At 33.8% G+C, this 15,806-nt stretch overlaps 1 protein-coding gene across 3 annotated transcripts in view; it reads right to left on the bottom strand.

Annotated features, from left to right (window-relative positions):
* Positions 1-1,009: 1,009 nt before the first annotated feature.
* Positions 1,010-15,806, bottom strand: part of LOC118737905 (uridine phosphorylase 1-like) — a 175,591-nt gene continuing 160,794 nt past the window's right edge. For all 3 annotated transcript variants that reach the window (XM_036468721.1, XM_036468723.1, XM_036468722.1), the window contains 4 exons: positions 10,982-11,329; positions 10,763-10,901; positions 10,505-10,698; positions 1,010-2,287 (listed from right to left, as the gene is read on the bottom strand). In XM_036468721.1, the coding sequence (XP_036324614.1) occupies positions 2,111-2,287; positions 10,505-10,698; positions 10,763-10,901; positions 10,982-11,329 (858 nt within the window). In that variant the 3' untranslated portion in view covers positions 1,010-2,110. The remainder of the gene's footprint in view (positions 2,288-10,504; positions 10,699-10,762; positions 10,902-10,981; positions 11,330-15,806) is intronic.

The raw sequence follows: 15,806 nt of genomic DNA, 5'->3' as shown, positions 1-15,806 counted from the left end.
CCGAACACATTCTTAAAGCTTTCTGTACAACAGAGTGGAACTTTTTGAACTTCTTTTCTTTGTACATATAACTTTCGGTTCATCAATGATCTTGTTGATGCTAAAGCCTAAGAAAAAATACACCTGTAAAAGACTTGCGTGCCAAATGAACTTTGTCTCGCAAAGTTTAAACTGCTGGCAAAAGTAAACAGGGATTAAGATTTAATAACTAATTAATACAGCTAAAGTAAAATCTGTGGAAATTTAACAATAAAATACTTTTTTCGCAAAATCTATAAAGGACCCTTTTATTTCTCAAAAAAACCGGGGTAACAGTTATTCGTCGCCACGCTGTAATGTGAGGAAATAAACATTCACTGCACTTCGGCCTGAAAGACCAATGTTAGTAACCGTGTTGTAAAAGTCATGTTAGTAACGGGAGGTTAAATCAATAAAACACTGATTGTTGAATAAAACCCAAAATATAAAAAATGGAGTTATCACACGCGTATACGCATAAACGAGGCGCTTTTATTCAATTCAGCACGACTCAAAACAAATGTACGAACTGAAATTCAATTTGCTTTACCAGATTTTTTTTTAACTGTCAATCGGTAGTTGATATCTACGAACACTTAGATATAGTGTGCAATTCATAAAACGTCCAAAGACGAATTTTTGGCGAAATGGTAACGTTGTGAACAAAATTGTGTGAACGACCTATCGCAAGTCTGGATTACAATTGTAATATTTTTTCAAAAATGCTTTACGACGTGGTTATAGTCGTAAGTGCTAAGAGAAATATTTTTAACTGACTTTTTCTGGGTGTAGTGTATAAACACCTCTCACATTCAAACCGATTTGGAGATTAGTTTGCTGCGCTCAAAGCAGCGTTTGTACAGCGCTACCGTTTTTGTTTTTAATCTAAGATATCATGAGTTTGTTTTAATATTGCAAAATAAAATATTAACTGATTCAAAATACTTTTGTTCGCAAATTACTTGTTGCAGTTTTTATTACATTCGAATTAAAGTTTAATTTCTTTAATTTTGTTTTCGGTGTTTATTTTCTTTCAAAAACTTCACTGCTATTAAATTTTTTGCTCATGATACAAATGAAAACAGCTGGTTTAGTTTGTTTATGTATAAGTTTATGCTTAAAACATATTGAAAACAACCGACCACGGTCTACATCAGTCAAATTATTTTCAAACGTTGTCTTATGTTAATTAATTTAAATTTTCAAACTTCTTTCAAAAGATAAAAATATTGCAAATAGAGTGTTCACAAAGCTAGTGTGCTGTTTATGCTGAAATGCGATTATTTTTCTGCGAAAACCTGGTTCTATTTTTTCTCTACCTTCGAGCCAAAATTTTTTGCTTCTTTCTTTGATTTATAGTTTTTTTTTTAATTTGAATTAAGCATAAAACAGTAACATAACTTTAACATTTTTATTTTGGGTGAATGTACTACCAAAATCGCATGAATTCGGAATCATTAGATTTTCCTGCAGGGTATATGATACTTATTCATCATAAAGCCATACATAAATTCATAATTCATATATATGTATGTACAAATGTATGTATCCAAATGCATCGTGTACCCACTTAAAATAATGAAATTACTTGTTGATGCATCTCTTTTGTAAAATGTTTTCTTCGTTGCTTTTAAATAAAACTAGTTAATTAAAAACAATAATAATTATTAAAAATGTATTAAAGCTGGTTTTAAATAAATAAGCGTTTCGACCTACAATGCGTGCTTGGAGAAAGCGGCGTATTCAACTTTTCAGCAATGTGATTTTTTAACATTAACTTTTCACTTTTTGCCAAATTTTATTTTTACAAAAAATGTTTATATTTTATTGAACATTGGCGAAGTTTTTGTCTTTTAACGCTTTTCTGGAATGTTTTGTATGGAGTAGTTCTAACAATTATTTTACCTTCTTAATTTTGATGACTTATTCATTTTTTTTATGTGCGTATGTATGTATGAAGGAGTATGCAACTTTTTATATAATTATGCTAAATTATGCATTTGATTTAAAGACATTCTGTACATAAGTTGCCAATCTGGCAACGAATGCTTTTCGTCTTAATAGATACATATACATAAATGATTATGTGAGCTTATTCATGCGCCTGTGACTCCTGTTGTACCAGCTTAAAACGCCGAGGTGATTTAATTGATCCTCGAGAAAGCGATTTCAGCTGCCCCTTCTGCGCTAACGTTTTGCAGATATAACGTGAAATAAGTGTTTGCGGTCGATTTTGCCATTCATGCATTACTTCTTTGGGCGCGTTGACCTGAAAGGAATAGACATATATATGTATGTATTATTATTACTTTTCGTGTGAAATACAGAAACAAAATTTTTCAACTGGCAAGCATTGTTCTGGCACACCCTGTGTTCTATTACGGGAAAAAGGGACCAAATTAAAATCTCAAGAACGGGAAATTTTAAATGCATTTTTTGGCTTTTGGGGCCATCGATAAGGATTCCTTGTTGCAAGAACAGGAAAAATATCAGTTCATTCCATACTGGTTTCAAGAGAGGAAACAATTTAAAGCCTTATTGAAGTGAAACTTCTTACACGAGTTCGGAGATGGTTGCGTTAAATATCTAACTGCCCGTCTCTACAAGATAAAGTTTATATCTTGATACATATTATGTTAGAATATAAATAGTCAATGGAGACCGCTCATTGCTCTTCAAGAGCAATATATATCATAGCTTATATCTTGCCATCTATTGCCGGCAATTTGTAGTTTGGCAGCTACATTTTCATTTGCACGAAAACTTCGTGGCTGCAACATCATTATTATTTTAATATAAAAGCAAAAATTGAGCTGTTTCCTGTTAAAATATTTGTAATTATGTACTTGGATGTAAAATAGCGTATTTTCTAAATTTTTCAAGCGATTAAATCCGGTTTCATTTACATTTACAAAGCTATCTTACAAATGCTTATATCAAGATATAAAAAGCCCACACAAATATTACCACTGATATAACTTATATCTAGCGACCAAAATGACAGCTGGGCAGCAATAAATTTTATCCTGTGGAGACGGCCAGTAACACCAAATCCTAAAATCTGTACCGTTCGTTGGATTTTTAAAAGTGAGGTTTCACATGAAAGGCCTCACCCTCCCGGTGTGCAGCATAGCTTTAATTCCATGAAAGGAGTTGCCACATGTTAGAAAATCGAATTCGAAATTTCTCTGCCGCAGAGGGTGGCGTTAAATATTTAACACCAAGTCATAAAATCTGTATCGTTCGTTCGATTTTAAGCGATGAGTTGTCAAATGAAAGGGCTCGACCTGTAGATTTGCAATATGAAGATGAAGATGAAGATGAAGAAAAAAGATTATATTTCTTCAGTTGTAAATATATTTCAGTAATTTGCAAGACAAACTTTGTATTGAATTGGTTGACCTTTACACTAAAATTAAATTACTAAATTAAATATTCCTGTCATGTAAAAAAAATGATACCGATATTTATTTAAAATTATTTCTTTTCTACTTCTATTCCAGCAACTTCGGCGTTCACAGAAAGAGTTTTTTCTATTATGAGTGTTAAATGGCGAGCTTAGAGATACAAAGCGATTACCTTACTAATAACAAATTTAATTTTGATTTATATTACTACTTCTTCATAGTTAACAGTGATTTGTTAAAAACTGCGAAAAGTGCAAAGAAATATATTTTTGATAAGAGAAATGCATAAGAAAGATAAAAGATGTACACTTAGAAAGCTTTTTTACTATTTATTTTAAATAAAATACTATATGTATATAAAGTGTACTATATTTTTTCAGATTTTTTTGAATGTTGGCAACCCTAATTGTACTTAAAGCCTAGAGGAAATATAAAATGATAGGGAAAACGAAGAGTCAAATCTACTCCACAAACTTTTCAGACTCTTATTAATCGATCGATTTGTCGTGGGAAAGATAGTGTTACTTATTCGTTTTACAAATATCTGGTCCAATAACGAACTTCAACGCTGGACAGCTGCATAGAAAATGATATCTTCGGTACTTATTTTCCAGGCATGGAGAGTTCATCTATGATACCTATAATGGACGTGCCCCAATTTTATGTGTATGTTTAACACTTTCTTTTCCTCTGTAAATAAGAGCTTTTGAAGTTGAAAGAGCAGTGGTTTTGAGAATTATATCAATCTTCTTACCGCAGTTCTTTTAATGTTTTTTTTTTCACAAAAGTGAAAAGCATGATAATAACATAAGAAGGTAGAACCGCTGAGAGGAATTTTTCATATTCTTGACGTTTGCAAGCATTTTAATTTTAAAATTTTAGACACAAGCTCACACACACATTCTCATTTTCAATCTCAAACAACAACAGCTTTGAACAATTCCTTGTTTTACTCTCAATTTTATATGATGTTAAAATGTTAACAAACTTAAAAAAAAAATCATGGCCGACGAATTGAGAGAATGGTTTTACCTTACTATGTTTTTATCATGGCGAACAGTGTTTTAAAAGTCGATAGTGTACAGTGTAATATATGGGAAAAAATTTTATTTTTAAGGTTAAGAAAAGGAAGGAGGAAGTGGACATCTTAAGTGGAATCTCTCACATCAACCTTCTATTAAAGCTCTGGTTAAAATCGCTTCTCCATCTCTTCGTTTATTCGTTTAGCAACTTTTTTGTCGGTACATAGTCGCCTAGCTTCTTCTTCTTCTTATTTGGCGCTGTAACCGCCTAAGCGATTTTGGCCGAGTCCAAAACAGCACGCCAGTCATTTCTCTTCTGTGCTAACTGACGCCAATTGAAAATGCCAAGTGAAGCCAAGTCCTTCTCCACCTGGTCTTTCCAACGCAGAGGAGGCCTTCCTCTTCCTCTGTTACCAGCATCGCGGCCCGCGTTGAATATTTTCAGAGCAGGAGCGTTTCTGTCCATCCGAACGACATGGCCAAGCCAGCGGAGCCGCTGAATTTTAATTCGCTGCACTATGTCTATATCGTTGTAAAGCTCATACAGCTCATCGTTAAATCGTCTGCGATATTCGCCATCACCAACGCGTAAAGGTCCGTAAATCATTCGCAGAATCTTTCTCTCGAAAACTCCAAGAGCCGCCTCATCAGATGCTTTCATTGTCCATGCTTCCGCGCCATACACCAGCACAGGCATGATGAGTGACTTATAGAGTGTGATCTTTGTACGACGAGAGAGGACTTTACTTCTCAATTGCCTACTCAGCCCAAAGTAGCACTTGTTGGCAAGAGTGATTCTCCGTTGGATTTCAAGGCTGACATTATTATTGGTGTTAATGCTGGTTCCCAAATAAACGAAGTCGTCTACTTTTTCAAACTTGTAACTGTCAACAGTGACGTGGGTGCCAAGACGCGTATGCTCTGACTGTTTGTGTGCTGACAGGAGATACTTCGTTTTGTCCTCGTTCACCACCAGACCCATTCGCTTTGCTTCTCTATCCAATCCCGAGAAGGCAGAACAGACGTAGCCCTTGTTTTTACCGATAATATCGATGTCGTCGGCATACGCCAGCAATTGTACGCTCTTATAAAGTATTGTGCCTGAGCGGTTCAGTTCTGCGGCTCTTATTATCTTCTCCAACATAAGATTAAAGAAATCACACGAAAGGGAGTCCCCTTGTCTGAAACCTCGTTTGGTATCAAACGGCTCGGAGAGGTCCTTCCCTATTCTGACGGAGCTGGTGGTATTGCTCAACGTCATTTTACACAGCCGTATTAGTTTCGCGGGGATACCAAATTCAGACATCGCGGCATAAAGGCAACTTCTCTTCGTGCTGTCGAAAGCGGCTTTGAAATCGACAAATAGATGGTGTGTGTCGATCCTATTCTCGCGGGTCTTTTCCAAGATTTGGCGTATTGTGAATACCTGATCTATGGTGGATTTTCCAGGCCTAAAGCCACACTGATAAGGTCCAATCAGCTCGTTGACGGTGGGCTTCAGTCTTTCGCACAATACGCTCGATAAGACCTTGTAACCTATGCTTAGAAGGCTAATTCCGCGGTAGTTGGCGCGTATGGCGGGGTCGTTTTTCTTGTGGATTGGGCAGAGCACACTTAAATTCCAGTCGTCGGGCATGCGTTCATCTGACCATATTCTGCATACGAGCTGATGCATGCACCTCATCAGCTCCTCGCCGCCGTACTTGAATAGCTCGGCTGGCAGGCCGTCAGCTCCATAGTCGCCTAGCAGATATTCAATTAATCGCTTGAATTCGCCTAACCATTCATTTTCGAGTAACCGCACACCATTGAGTATATAATCTGAAAATCGACAAACCGAAATTATTCGAGTAGGGACAGTTGTTCAATACAAAATGATTGTTATTATCACGATTGGGTTTTGCCAATAACCACTGTTTATTGAAAGAAATCCACTAGACGAAAAATTGAAAATGGGCGGTTATTCGAACAGTTGTTTCTAAGCGGTTAGTTGAAAACGTCGAAAGTTAGTCGATTAAGTGAATTCGGCAACTTTTTGACACAACAAGAGCTCGAAGCTCGACTTTATATGTGTGAATTTTGGTCAAAGTAACTTTTTTCTTAATATGCTAAAGTTTTTAAATATATTTCTTTCAATATTGCAAACCAATTCAGTGATTTAAATCTTATCAAATGCTAACATCTCTCTATTATATATAATACGCGAAGGCATTTTTTGTGCAGCCTAAAACATCTGCACCGTTCGCTCGATTTTCAAAATTGGGGTGTCAAATTAAAGCGCTTGGCCTGTAGATGTGCAATAAGGTTTTATATTTTCGAAAAGAGTTGCCACCTGTTAAATAATTGAACTCAAGTTATTTGCTAATCAATGCCCTCAGATCCGCACCGTCCGTTTGATTTTCAAAATAGAGGTACCAAATTGAAGGGCTTAGAGTGTGGATGTTCAAAACGGTTTTTAATTTTTGGAAAAAAGTTGCCACCTGTTAAGAAATTAAGTTCAAAATAATACGCGAAGGCATTTTTTGTTCCGCATAAAAGATCTGCACCGTTCACTCGATTTTCAAAAATGGGGTTCAAAATTAAAGCGATTGGCGTGTAGATGTGCAATAAAGCTTTATTTTTTCGAAAGGAATTGCCACCTGATAAAAAATTGCATTCAAATAATTTAATAATCAATGTCAGCAGATCCACACCGTTCGTTCGATTTTCAAAAGTGAGGTGCCAAATCAAAGGGCTCTGGCTGTAGGTGTGCAATAAGGTTTAAATTTTTCGAAAAGAGTTGCCACCATTTAAAAAATTAAGTTCAAATTATTTTAAAAGCTAAACCAATTATTATAAAATGGGCTTAAATGGAAATAGTTTTGAAAATGTTTGTTTCTTTACTTAACTTTATGAGGGTTGCCACCTGTTAAAAAAATCAAACTCACTTTGAATTGGGGGAATTAGGTAATAGAAATATGTATTTGTGCCAGACGGTAAAGGTTAAGTATGTAGTAGTTTGTAAACATTTTCAAGAGGGTTGCCACCTGTGTGTAAAGTCTAATTTATATGAAGTATAAAAATATGGATGTCAAGCGAATGAATCTTAAGAGATCTTTAGTTGGAACGTTTAGAATATTTTTAAAGTGTTTGAAGAGGGCTGCCACCTGTTTAAAAATTAGGTTCAAATTATTTAAATAGTTAAATCAATATTTGCTAATTGGGTACCAATCGCAGTAGTTTTGAAAATACTTTATTTCTTTACTGCGTGTAGGAGGGTTGCCACCTGTTTAAACAATCAAATTCAATTTTAATTAAGGCAATGGGGTAATTAAAATAGGTATAACAATATGGGTGTCAGACGAAAGAGATTTAAGAAGATTTTAGATTGAACATAATTTTAATAGGGTTTCCACCTGTTCGAGAAGTCTAATTTAATTCAATTATCGATATAAAACAAAAAAGTGTTACGAAATCTTAGTTTGCACATTGAGAATATATTTTATGAGTTTTAGGAGGGTTGCCACCTGTGTAAAAAGTTACATCCAAATTATCTATTGTCTAATTGTGCAGCCTAAAAGATCTGCACCGTTCGTTCGATTTTATTTTTGACCTGATAAAAAATTGCATTCAAATAATTTAATAATCAGTGCCATCAGATCCACACCGTTTGGGCTTAGGATGTGGGTGTTCAAGAAGGTTTTACTTTTTCGAAAAAAGTTGCCACCTGTTAAGAAATTAAGCTCAAATTAATTAAAATGTTAAATCAATTGTTAAATATGGGTATCAATCGAAATGAATTTGATAAGTGGATAAGGTATCGCTATATGGGTGTCATGCAAAAGAGGTTTAAGAAGGTAGTAGTTTAAAAATATTTTGAATAGGGTTGCCACCTATATGAAATATTAACGATGGATATCAAATGAAAGAGCTTCAAGAAATACTTAATTTGAAAATTTGGAACATTTTTGATGTGTTTGAGGGTTGCCCCAGTTTAAATGGCTAAACTAAAATTATTTAATAAGTTAAATGAGTTACTAACCGATGGTTATAAATGGAAATGGGTTTAAAATCCTTTATTTAAGAACTAAATTGAGGAGGATTGTCACGTGTTTAAAAATAAATTTCCACTTAATTCATCAGTTATATGAATTTTTAGAAAATAATTTTTAAGATGGTTGCCGCCTGTTTTGAAAGTGGTATGTCGTTTAATTATACATAAGTTACATGCAATTTTAAAATAGGGTTATCAAAAGAACGAGCGTTAAGAAATCTCTAAGCTGAACATTTGGTTTTTTTTTGAAAAAATTAAGCTCAAATTATTTAATAAGTTAAATGGATTGTCAAAACATGGGTATCAATCGAAATGGGTTTGAAAATAATTTATTTCTAAACTGTATTTAGGAGAGTTGCCATGTGCTTAAAAAAATTCAATTCAACTTAATTCATCAGTTAATTGAAATATGTGTAACAATGCCAGGCGAAAAATTTTAGTTTGCCACCTGTCCGAAAAATCGAATTTTATTTACTTATACGAAAGATTCATAAATACAATATCGAAATATTAGTGTCAAACGAAAGAGTTTTAAGAAAACTATATGCTGATAATATTTTTAATTAGAGTTGCCATCTATTTTTTTTTTTTTTTAAGGTCATCACATCTGCACCGTTATTTCGAATTTCCAAAATGAGAAGTCAAATAAAAGAACTAGGATTCTACATAGATGTGCAGAGGTTTTATTTTTTAAGTTACTGGGAGACTTGAAATTTGATTAAATGAAAACCGACACCATGCGAGACCTCTCTCACTGAGAAATGGTTTAGATTAATTATTAGGAATATTGTTAGAGGTTTTTGAATAGGGTTTCACCTGTTTAAAGAATTGAATTAAACGCTGGCGTTTTGACGCCATGTGGGTTAACTAGTATTAATTTATTGATTAAAAGCTTTGCTCTTGGAAGTTTTTCACATAAACGAAACAGGATCTTTGAACGCGTCTACATGTTTGTTCGACAAAAGGAAGTTCGAGTTAGGGAAGCATACAAGTATGTATTTTCTAAACCTACGTTTACATATAAATATAATCCCTATCAAATTGCGTTCGTTAATCAACCCGTTTACATAGTCAAATCATTGATTACACTGTTCAACAATTTCAAGGTCATTGCCCGGAGGCGATATGATTCCAACTTAGAATGAAATACCTAGATCCATATACATAGTTAAACCTCCAAATCTTTTGGCATTTTTTGGCCAAATTTATTTTTCATGGCCATATTAATGGCCTTATTCATAAAAAATAAAGTAGCTTTAAAAAAGGTTTATAAACTGAAAAATGTATGAAAACGTCATTTTATAAAGCTCTTTAAACCTACTTTATTTTTTATGAATAAGGCCATAAGTCTGCAATTTTTTCCCAACTTTTTTTGAATTGAATACAAAAAAAATTTACAATTCACATCGGAGTATGTATTAAAATATCACGAGGAATAATTTTGTAAAAAAATTTTACTCATTAGCTCTCTCACGAAAGTGGAAAGCATATTTATATTTATTTTTCAATAAATTTCAAAATATTGAACAAGTATACAATTCGGGCCTCATCACTCTTTTTCCGTCACTGTTTTCCATTTTTCCGATTATTAACAAAGTTTCTTTACATACATAGTGGAATAGTTTTAACGAACAACGATAAAAATATTAGCTCTGGTTTTTTATTAAAAATTTTTAGCACCAATTTTTTTCAGTCGCCAGTTTTAGACTTTTTTAAAGCGATAAGTTGAGATTTTTAGCGATGCAAAATACGCTCAATTTTGGCTATATGAGTTGTCAAAAAAAGTTCACACAGTTTACTCATCGCTAAAATCCGCCAGAAAATTAACAAAAAATTTAGATTTTTGGAGATACTTTTTTAAGATAAAATCGCGAAAATCGCTAAAAACTGCTTAAATTCATTTAGCATTTTTGGCGATGGAGTTTTAGCGTAAAGCACTTTTAAATAATGTAAGTAATTACGAAATTGAACGACAGGCATTATACACTTGTCATTAAAAATTTAAATACATTTTTGCAACTCACCTGATCGCCGTTCAATCGATTTAATAACGCAACGCAGACTACCGCCGCCTTAATGCCAGCGTGATATGTAAGTGCGGCAAAAATAGTACTCTCCATTTCGATGTTGACAACACCTTTGCTGCTTAACATTTCTAAATATTCCATTTTTTCGGCTTCGGTGAATTCACAGAAAGCACCATCCAAACGACCTTGACCTACAAGCATATTTTATTAATTTAATTCTAAAAATTCTCAACTTCTTTTTCAGCCCACGAGTACCTTCATAAAAGTCATTTGTACATAGAGTTTTGCCGATAATCGTGTCATACGGATCATCCTCACTGGCCAGTGCCTTCAGTTCGCGTGCCAGTTTCTTATCGAGTTTAGCAGGACGCAGCACAGTTTTACCCAAGATCGTCTGGTAATGAGAGTAAAAACATAGTAATTAATTGAACTAAGTAAAAGAGAATCATTTCACTTGTTGAAGTGTTTACTTACAAATTCATGTGCATTCCGCATATGGCTATCGAGCGCTTCTTCGGTGATGATAACAGTACCCCCCTCAACTCCGATACCACCACAAGTGCCAATACGTATAAATATAGGATCTTGGCACTTGGAATGGTACATGAGTTTTATCAATTCATGCAACAATATGCTGACAGAGGGTGTTCCCATGCCGTGACTAACGCAAAGCACCGGACCTACTTTGTACATTGAGTATCGATATGAATAGGCGCTAATATCTTCCAGCTTTGTACCGGCGGGTAATTTATAACCTATTTCCGACATTATGAAATGTGCAAAGTTTTCCATGCGCTTTGGTGTTCCGCCCATGCAAACGAACTGAAAATTAGAAAAAATGAGTTTTTTTTGTGAGAGCTACGAAAATTCTGAATGGTCCTAAATAAAAGTTATAAATACTAGGTATACATATTTGTGGCAAGTTAAGCACTAAAATATTTACATATGTATGTCATTATTTACATATTCATTTGAATGTACATACATATCGCCGTAGAGTGAAATGTTGGTAAGTCCATTTTTCTAAAATTTTACATGAAAGGAAAAAACTTCTCATACGTAAGCATTCTCTTCACGTACATACTTCGAGAAATTTCGATTACAGCATTTTGCGCGTCTAAAGCAAAGAAAAACTCCATAACGATGAGAAGGATTTCATTTTATTAAAATATGTCTCTTATGGTGTTTTCGTTTTTACAAAAAGTCTCGCCATTTGATTGCCTCTTTCTCTTTTCGCGCAAACGGTGCTAAAATTTTATGTTCGTTTCTTAAAATGCCACACTCTTATAAGGCAAAAACGCACATTCTCTGCCCTTTGAAGCTTCGCCAGGGAAGAAGGTTGCCCTGAAAATCAGATGGTTGCCTAAAACGACAATATTATGAAGTACGTGAGCTGGACAAGGACAAGAGGCAAAAACATGCCCTTTTACAGGATTGAGGATTTTGCACCGGGGAAGGGCAATATTTTTTGGAAGAAACGAAATCACTATTATATTGGCCGTATCGGATTATCGGTGCATCTTTTGGATTTAGCAAATTTGCCTTTCGTTGCATATAAACGAGTAAATATAAAATAAGTACCTTAACCCTTTTCGAAAAGATGCATTTGTAATTTCTCTTAGTTCCTATATAAAAATATGACCCTACAAGAATTGTGTGATGGAAACTAACACATTCTCATTTACCTTACTAACACATTTACAAATTTTGCGTTGGTTAAAAAGAGACAACTAAATAATGCCATAAGTCGGAGGAAGACGGAAGATCACATGTACACAAATGTTTACATCAGATTTTTTACACTGCCCTTTAGAATTTGATAGAAACTTGTAGGTAGCCAGTGACAGAAATCTCTATCACTCTTGCCACTCAAATGATTTGTCAAATGATAGTCACTGTTCTTGCAGGGGAGCTTTCCTAAGAATTGGACTTAGCAACTTTTCACTCTAAGCTAGCGATATATGTACATATATACTGATGTACTATACAGATTCATATACATACATACTAGAGGGCTGCATGAATGCATTCAAAACGGCTTATGAATTATTCATATACAAAGCGAATGAATGATTTGGGCTTCAAATTTTTTTGAATTTGAGTGAAAAGCAGTTCTGATACTTGTGTCGACATTACAATATTCAAATAAATTGAATTGAAATAAATGACAATTTTTTGTATGAATATCCACGAAAAAACTTGGTTGTAGAAAAAAACTTTTACCGAAATGAGTTTGAATGATTTGAATGTTTTCCATTCATTCATTCACATTCTTCCATTTGAAGCAAAAATGTATATTCATAACTTACAAAATTCCAAACGCTGAGTGTTTTGTATGTGAAGTAAAATATTCAAATCTACTGTACTCTGTTTGGCTAGAAGTTTCAATGAATTCATGCAGCCTCTAATACATACATATGTACCCGTAATTTTGAAAGTGGTCTGAACGATTTTATGCCGTTAGTGCTACAATATAGAAATATGCTGTAATAATGCCAGGCAAAATTTTTCAGTAATTATCTTCCTTTTCTTTTCCTGAAATGTGTTTTGTGCAGGCACGGAGACTTTTTACAATTTCGCCATATTTGATAGCTAAAGCACTACTTTTATTGAATCCTAAAGTAATTATGCACTTTTTAATAGTTTTCATAGACTTTATAGATGAAATACTAATTGTGTATGTAATTTTACTGCATTTATTGACTTTGCCAACAATTTTTTAGTAAACGACAATCATCAGTTCCTGCATATTCTACGATTTGCCGATAACAAGTGTGCAGGCCAGTGCTGCCTACTATTTTCGATTAAAAAATCCAGATTTGTTTAAGAACGCGCTAGAAAAAAGCTGAATTCCGCAAAATAAAAGCTGAAAACTAAATAGGTGGAATAATAGGTTGGCGCTTATACGTATGTATGTAAGTATTTGGCCGAGCTCCTCGGATTTGTGGCGTGCGCCTTGATGTTGTCACACAAAGGGGAGGGACCTACAGTTTTTCGCCGACTCCGAACGGCGATTGTCTTTTTATTTTTATTTTTTTTGTTTTTTGTTTTTCATGGCATAAATCACGCCGAGGTTTGCCATTGCCTGCCGAGAGGCGAAAACGCGTTTTTCTCTATATTTTTTTGCGATGACCAGGGCTTGAACCCAGGCCCTGGGGAGTGGTAGCGCGCTCTGCTAAGCACTATACCACAGCGGCCGCTAAATAGGTTTACATTAATATAATTTTAATCAATTCATTTGAAACACTACTTCAAATTGAAATGAATAATCGCATAATACAGCTGGGATCGAAGTTCATCAGAAATGAAAAAATTATAGTTTAAAAAACTAAAACCTCCCTATTATAACTGTCATTCGTACTGTCATCAGGTATGTAACTTGAGAATAGAAATCGCTGCATCTTTTAGGCGCGTCAATATTACATAGTTACATCCCGAGTTAATAAGAGGAAGGTAAAAATAAGAATAACAGTTAATATAACTATAACTACATACATATACATTAAAGAAAATTCTGCAAAATTTCATTCGAATATTGCACTTTTTATTTACTCTCTAGAAAAAAGCTGAGTATACAGTTTTTTAGCCCATTCAATTTTAGTATAATAAAGTGCAAGTATGAGGAAGCTAGGACTTACCATTGATTTTTGGGGAATTTTTTCGTTGAAGGTGTCGCACATTTTTTCAATATAAAAAATTTATCAAACATTATTTTATATGGAGAAAATGAGCGACACCTTCAACAAAAAATTGCTATAAATCAATGATAAGTCCCAGCTACCTCAAACTTGCACTTTGTTATACTAAAATTGAATGGGCTAAAAAACTGCATACTCAACTTTTTTCTAGAGAGCGTAAATAAAAAGTGCAACATTTGAATGAAATTTTGCAAAATTTTCTTTAATTTTGCACAAGGTTTGGAACTCTAGTTTATTGGTTTTTTGTTGTAGAATTAACCATTTTTTTATAAAAAATTATCGAAAAATAAGATATTAAAAAAATAGTTGCCCGTATTGTAAAAGATTCGCTGTACCTAAACTTTATTGACTGACTGTATATGTATCATTACTTTAAATAATCAATTGCTGTAAATTTGTATGTATATAAATCCAAAGGTTTCTAGGACACGACTCTAACGATTTTGATGGAATTTTGTATTCAGATAATTTTTTTAATTTTATCGGAGATATTTGTACAATGTTGACACTTTTCCAAATTATTTATTAATATTAATTCTAAGAAGGCACAAAAGATTCACTAAAAAATTAAAGTTAAAAGACATCTCAAATAAAACAAACTACTATATCTATAGTTAGTTCGATAAGTGTATGAAATTTTTGCATGTTAGATAAGGTGCAAATTATTTCAATAAAATTTAACATAATGGTTGCTCCGTATAGTGTTTTTATACCCGAGCGCACTTGTGCACAAGGGTATTATAACTTTGTTCACATAATGGTTGTTTGTAACAGGCAAAACGAATCGATATAGATATAGACAAATGTATACATAAATGCTCAGAATGAATAGAGAAATCGATTAAGCCATGTCTGTCTGTCCGTCCGTCTGTCCGTCCGTCCGTGTACACGATAACTCGAGCAAAAATTGAGATATCTCAACGAAATTTGGTATGTAGATTTCTGTTGATTCAAGGTAGGTTGGTATTGAAAATGGACGAAATCGGACTGTAACCACGCCCACTTCCCATATAACGGTAATTTCCAGAAATAAAAAAAACTGCGTTATTTTAGTAACTACTGAAGATAATTCACTCAAAATTGATATTTACAACAATTTTTAGACGAAAAATAAGAATATTACAAATTTTTGGAAAATTGGCGTAGCCACACCCACTTATGGTAACATGTGTATATCTTAGTAACCGCTGCACCAATTTCTTCCAAACTTGGCACATGATATAGCATACTAAATGGATATAGCATACTAAAATCGGACAATAACCACGCCCACATCCCATATAACGGTAATTTAGAGAAATACAAAATCTTCGATAAATCAGTAAATATTAAAGCTAATTTATTCAAAATTGATGCTTGCAACAATTCTTTGCCAAGAAATACGTTTATGGTAAAATTTTGGAAAATGGGCGTGGCACCGCCCACTTATGATCACATATATTTATATCGGTAAGCGTTCTACCAATTTGTACCAAACTCGGTATGGTGATTGTGCTTGCCACATAAAAGCAAAACGTTGAAAATTATTAAAATCGGACTAAAATTTTTTCATATAACGGTAAATTTCAGAAATGCTTGAAACTGCAATATTTCGAAATTTA

The sequence above is a fragment of the Rhagoletis pomonella genome, unplaced genomic scaffold, assembly GCF_013731165.1.
Source record: "Rhagoletis pomonella isolate Grant_MI unplaced genomic scaffold, Rhpom_1.0 Rhpom_scaffold_00004, whole genome shotgun sequence".
Taxonomy (NCBI): domain Eukaryota; kingdom Metazoa; phylum Arthropoda; class Insecta; order Diptera; family Tephritidae; genus Rhagoletis; species Rhagoletis pomonella.
This window is presented reverse-complemented; position numbering and strand designations above follow the sequence as displayed.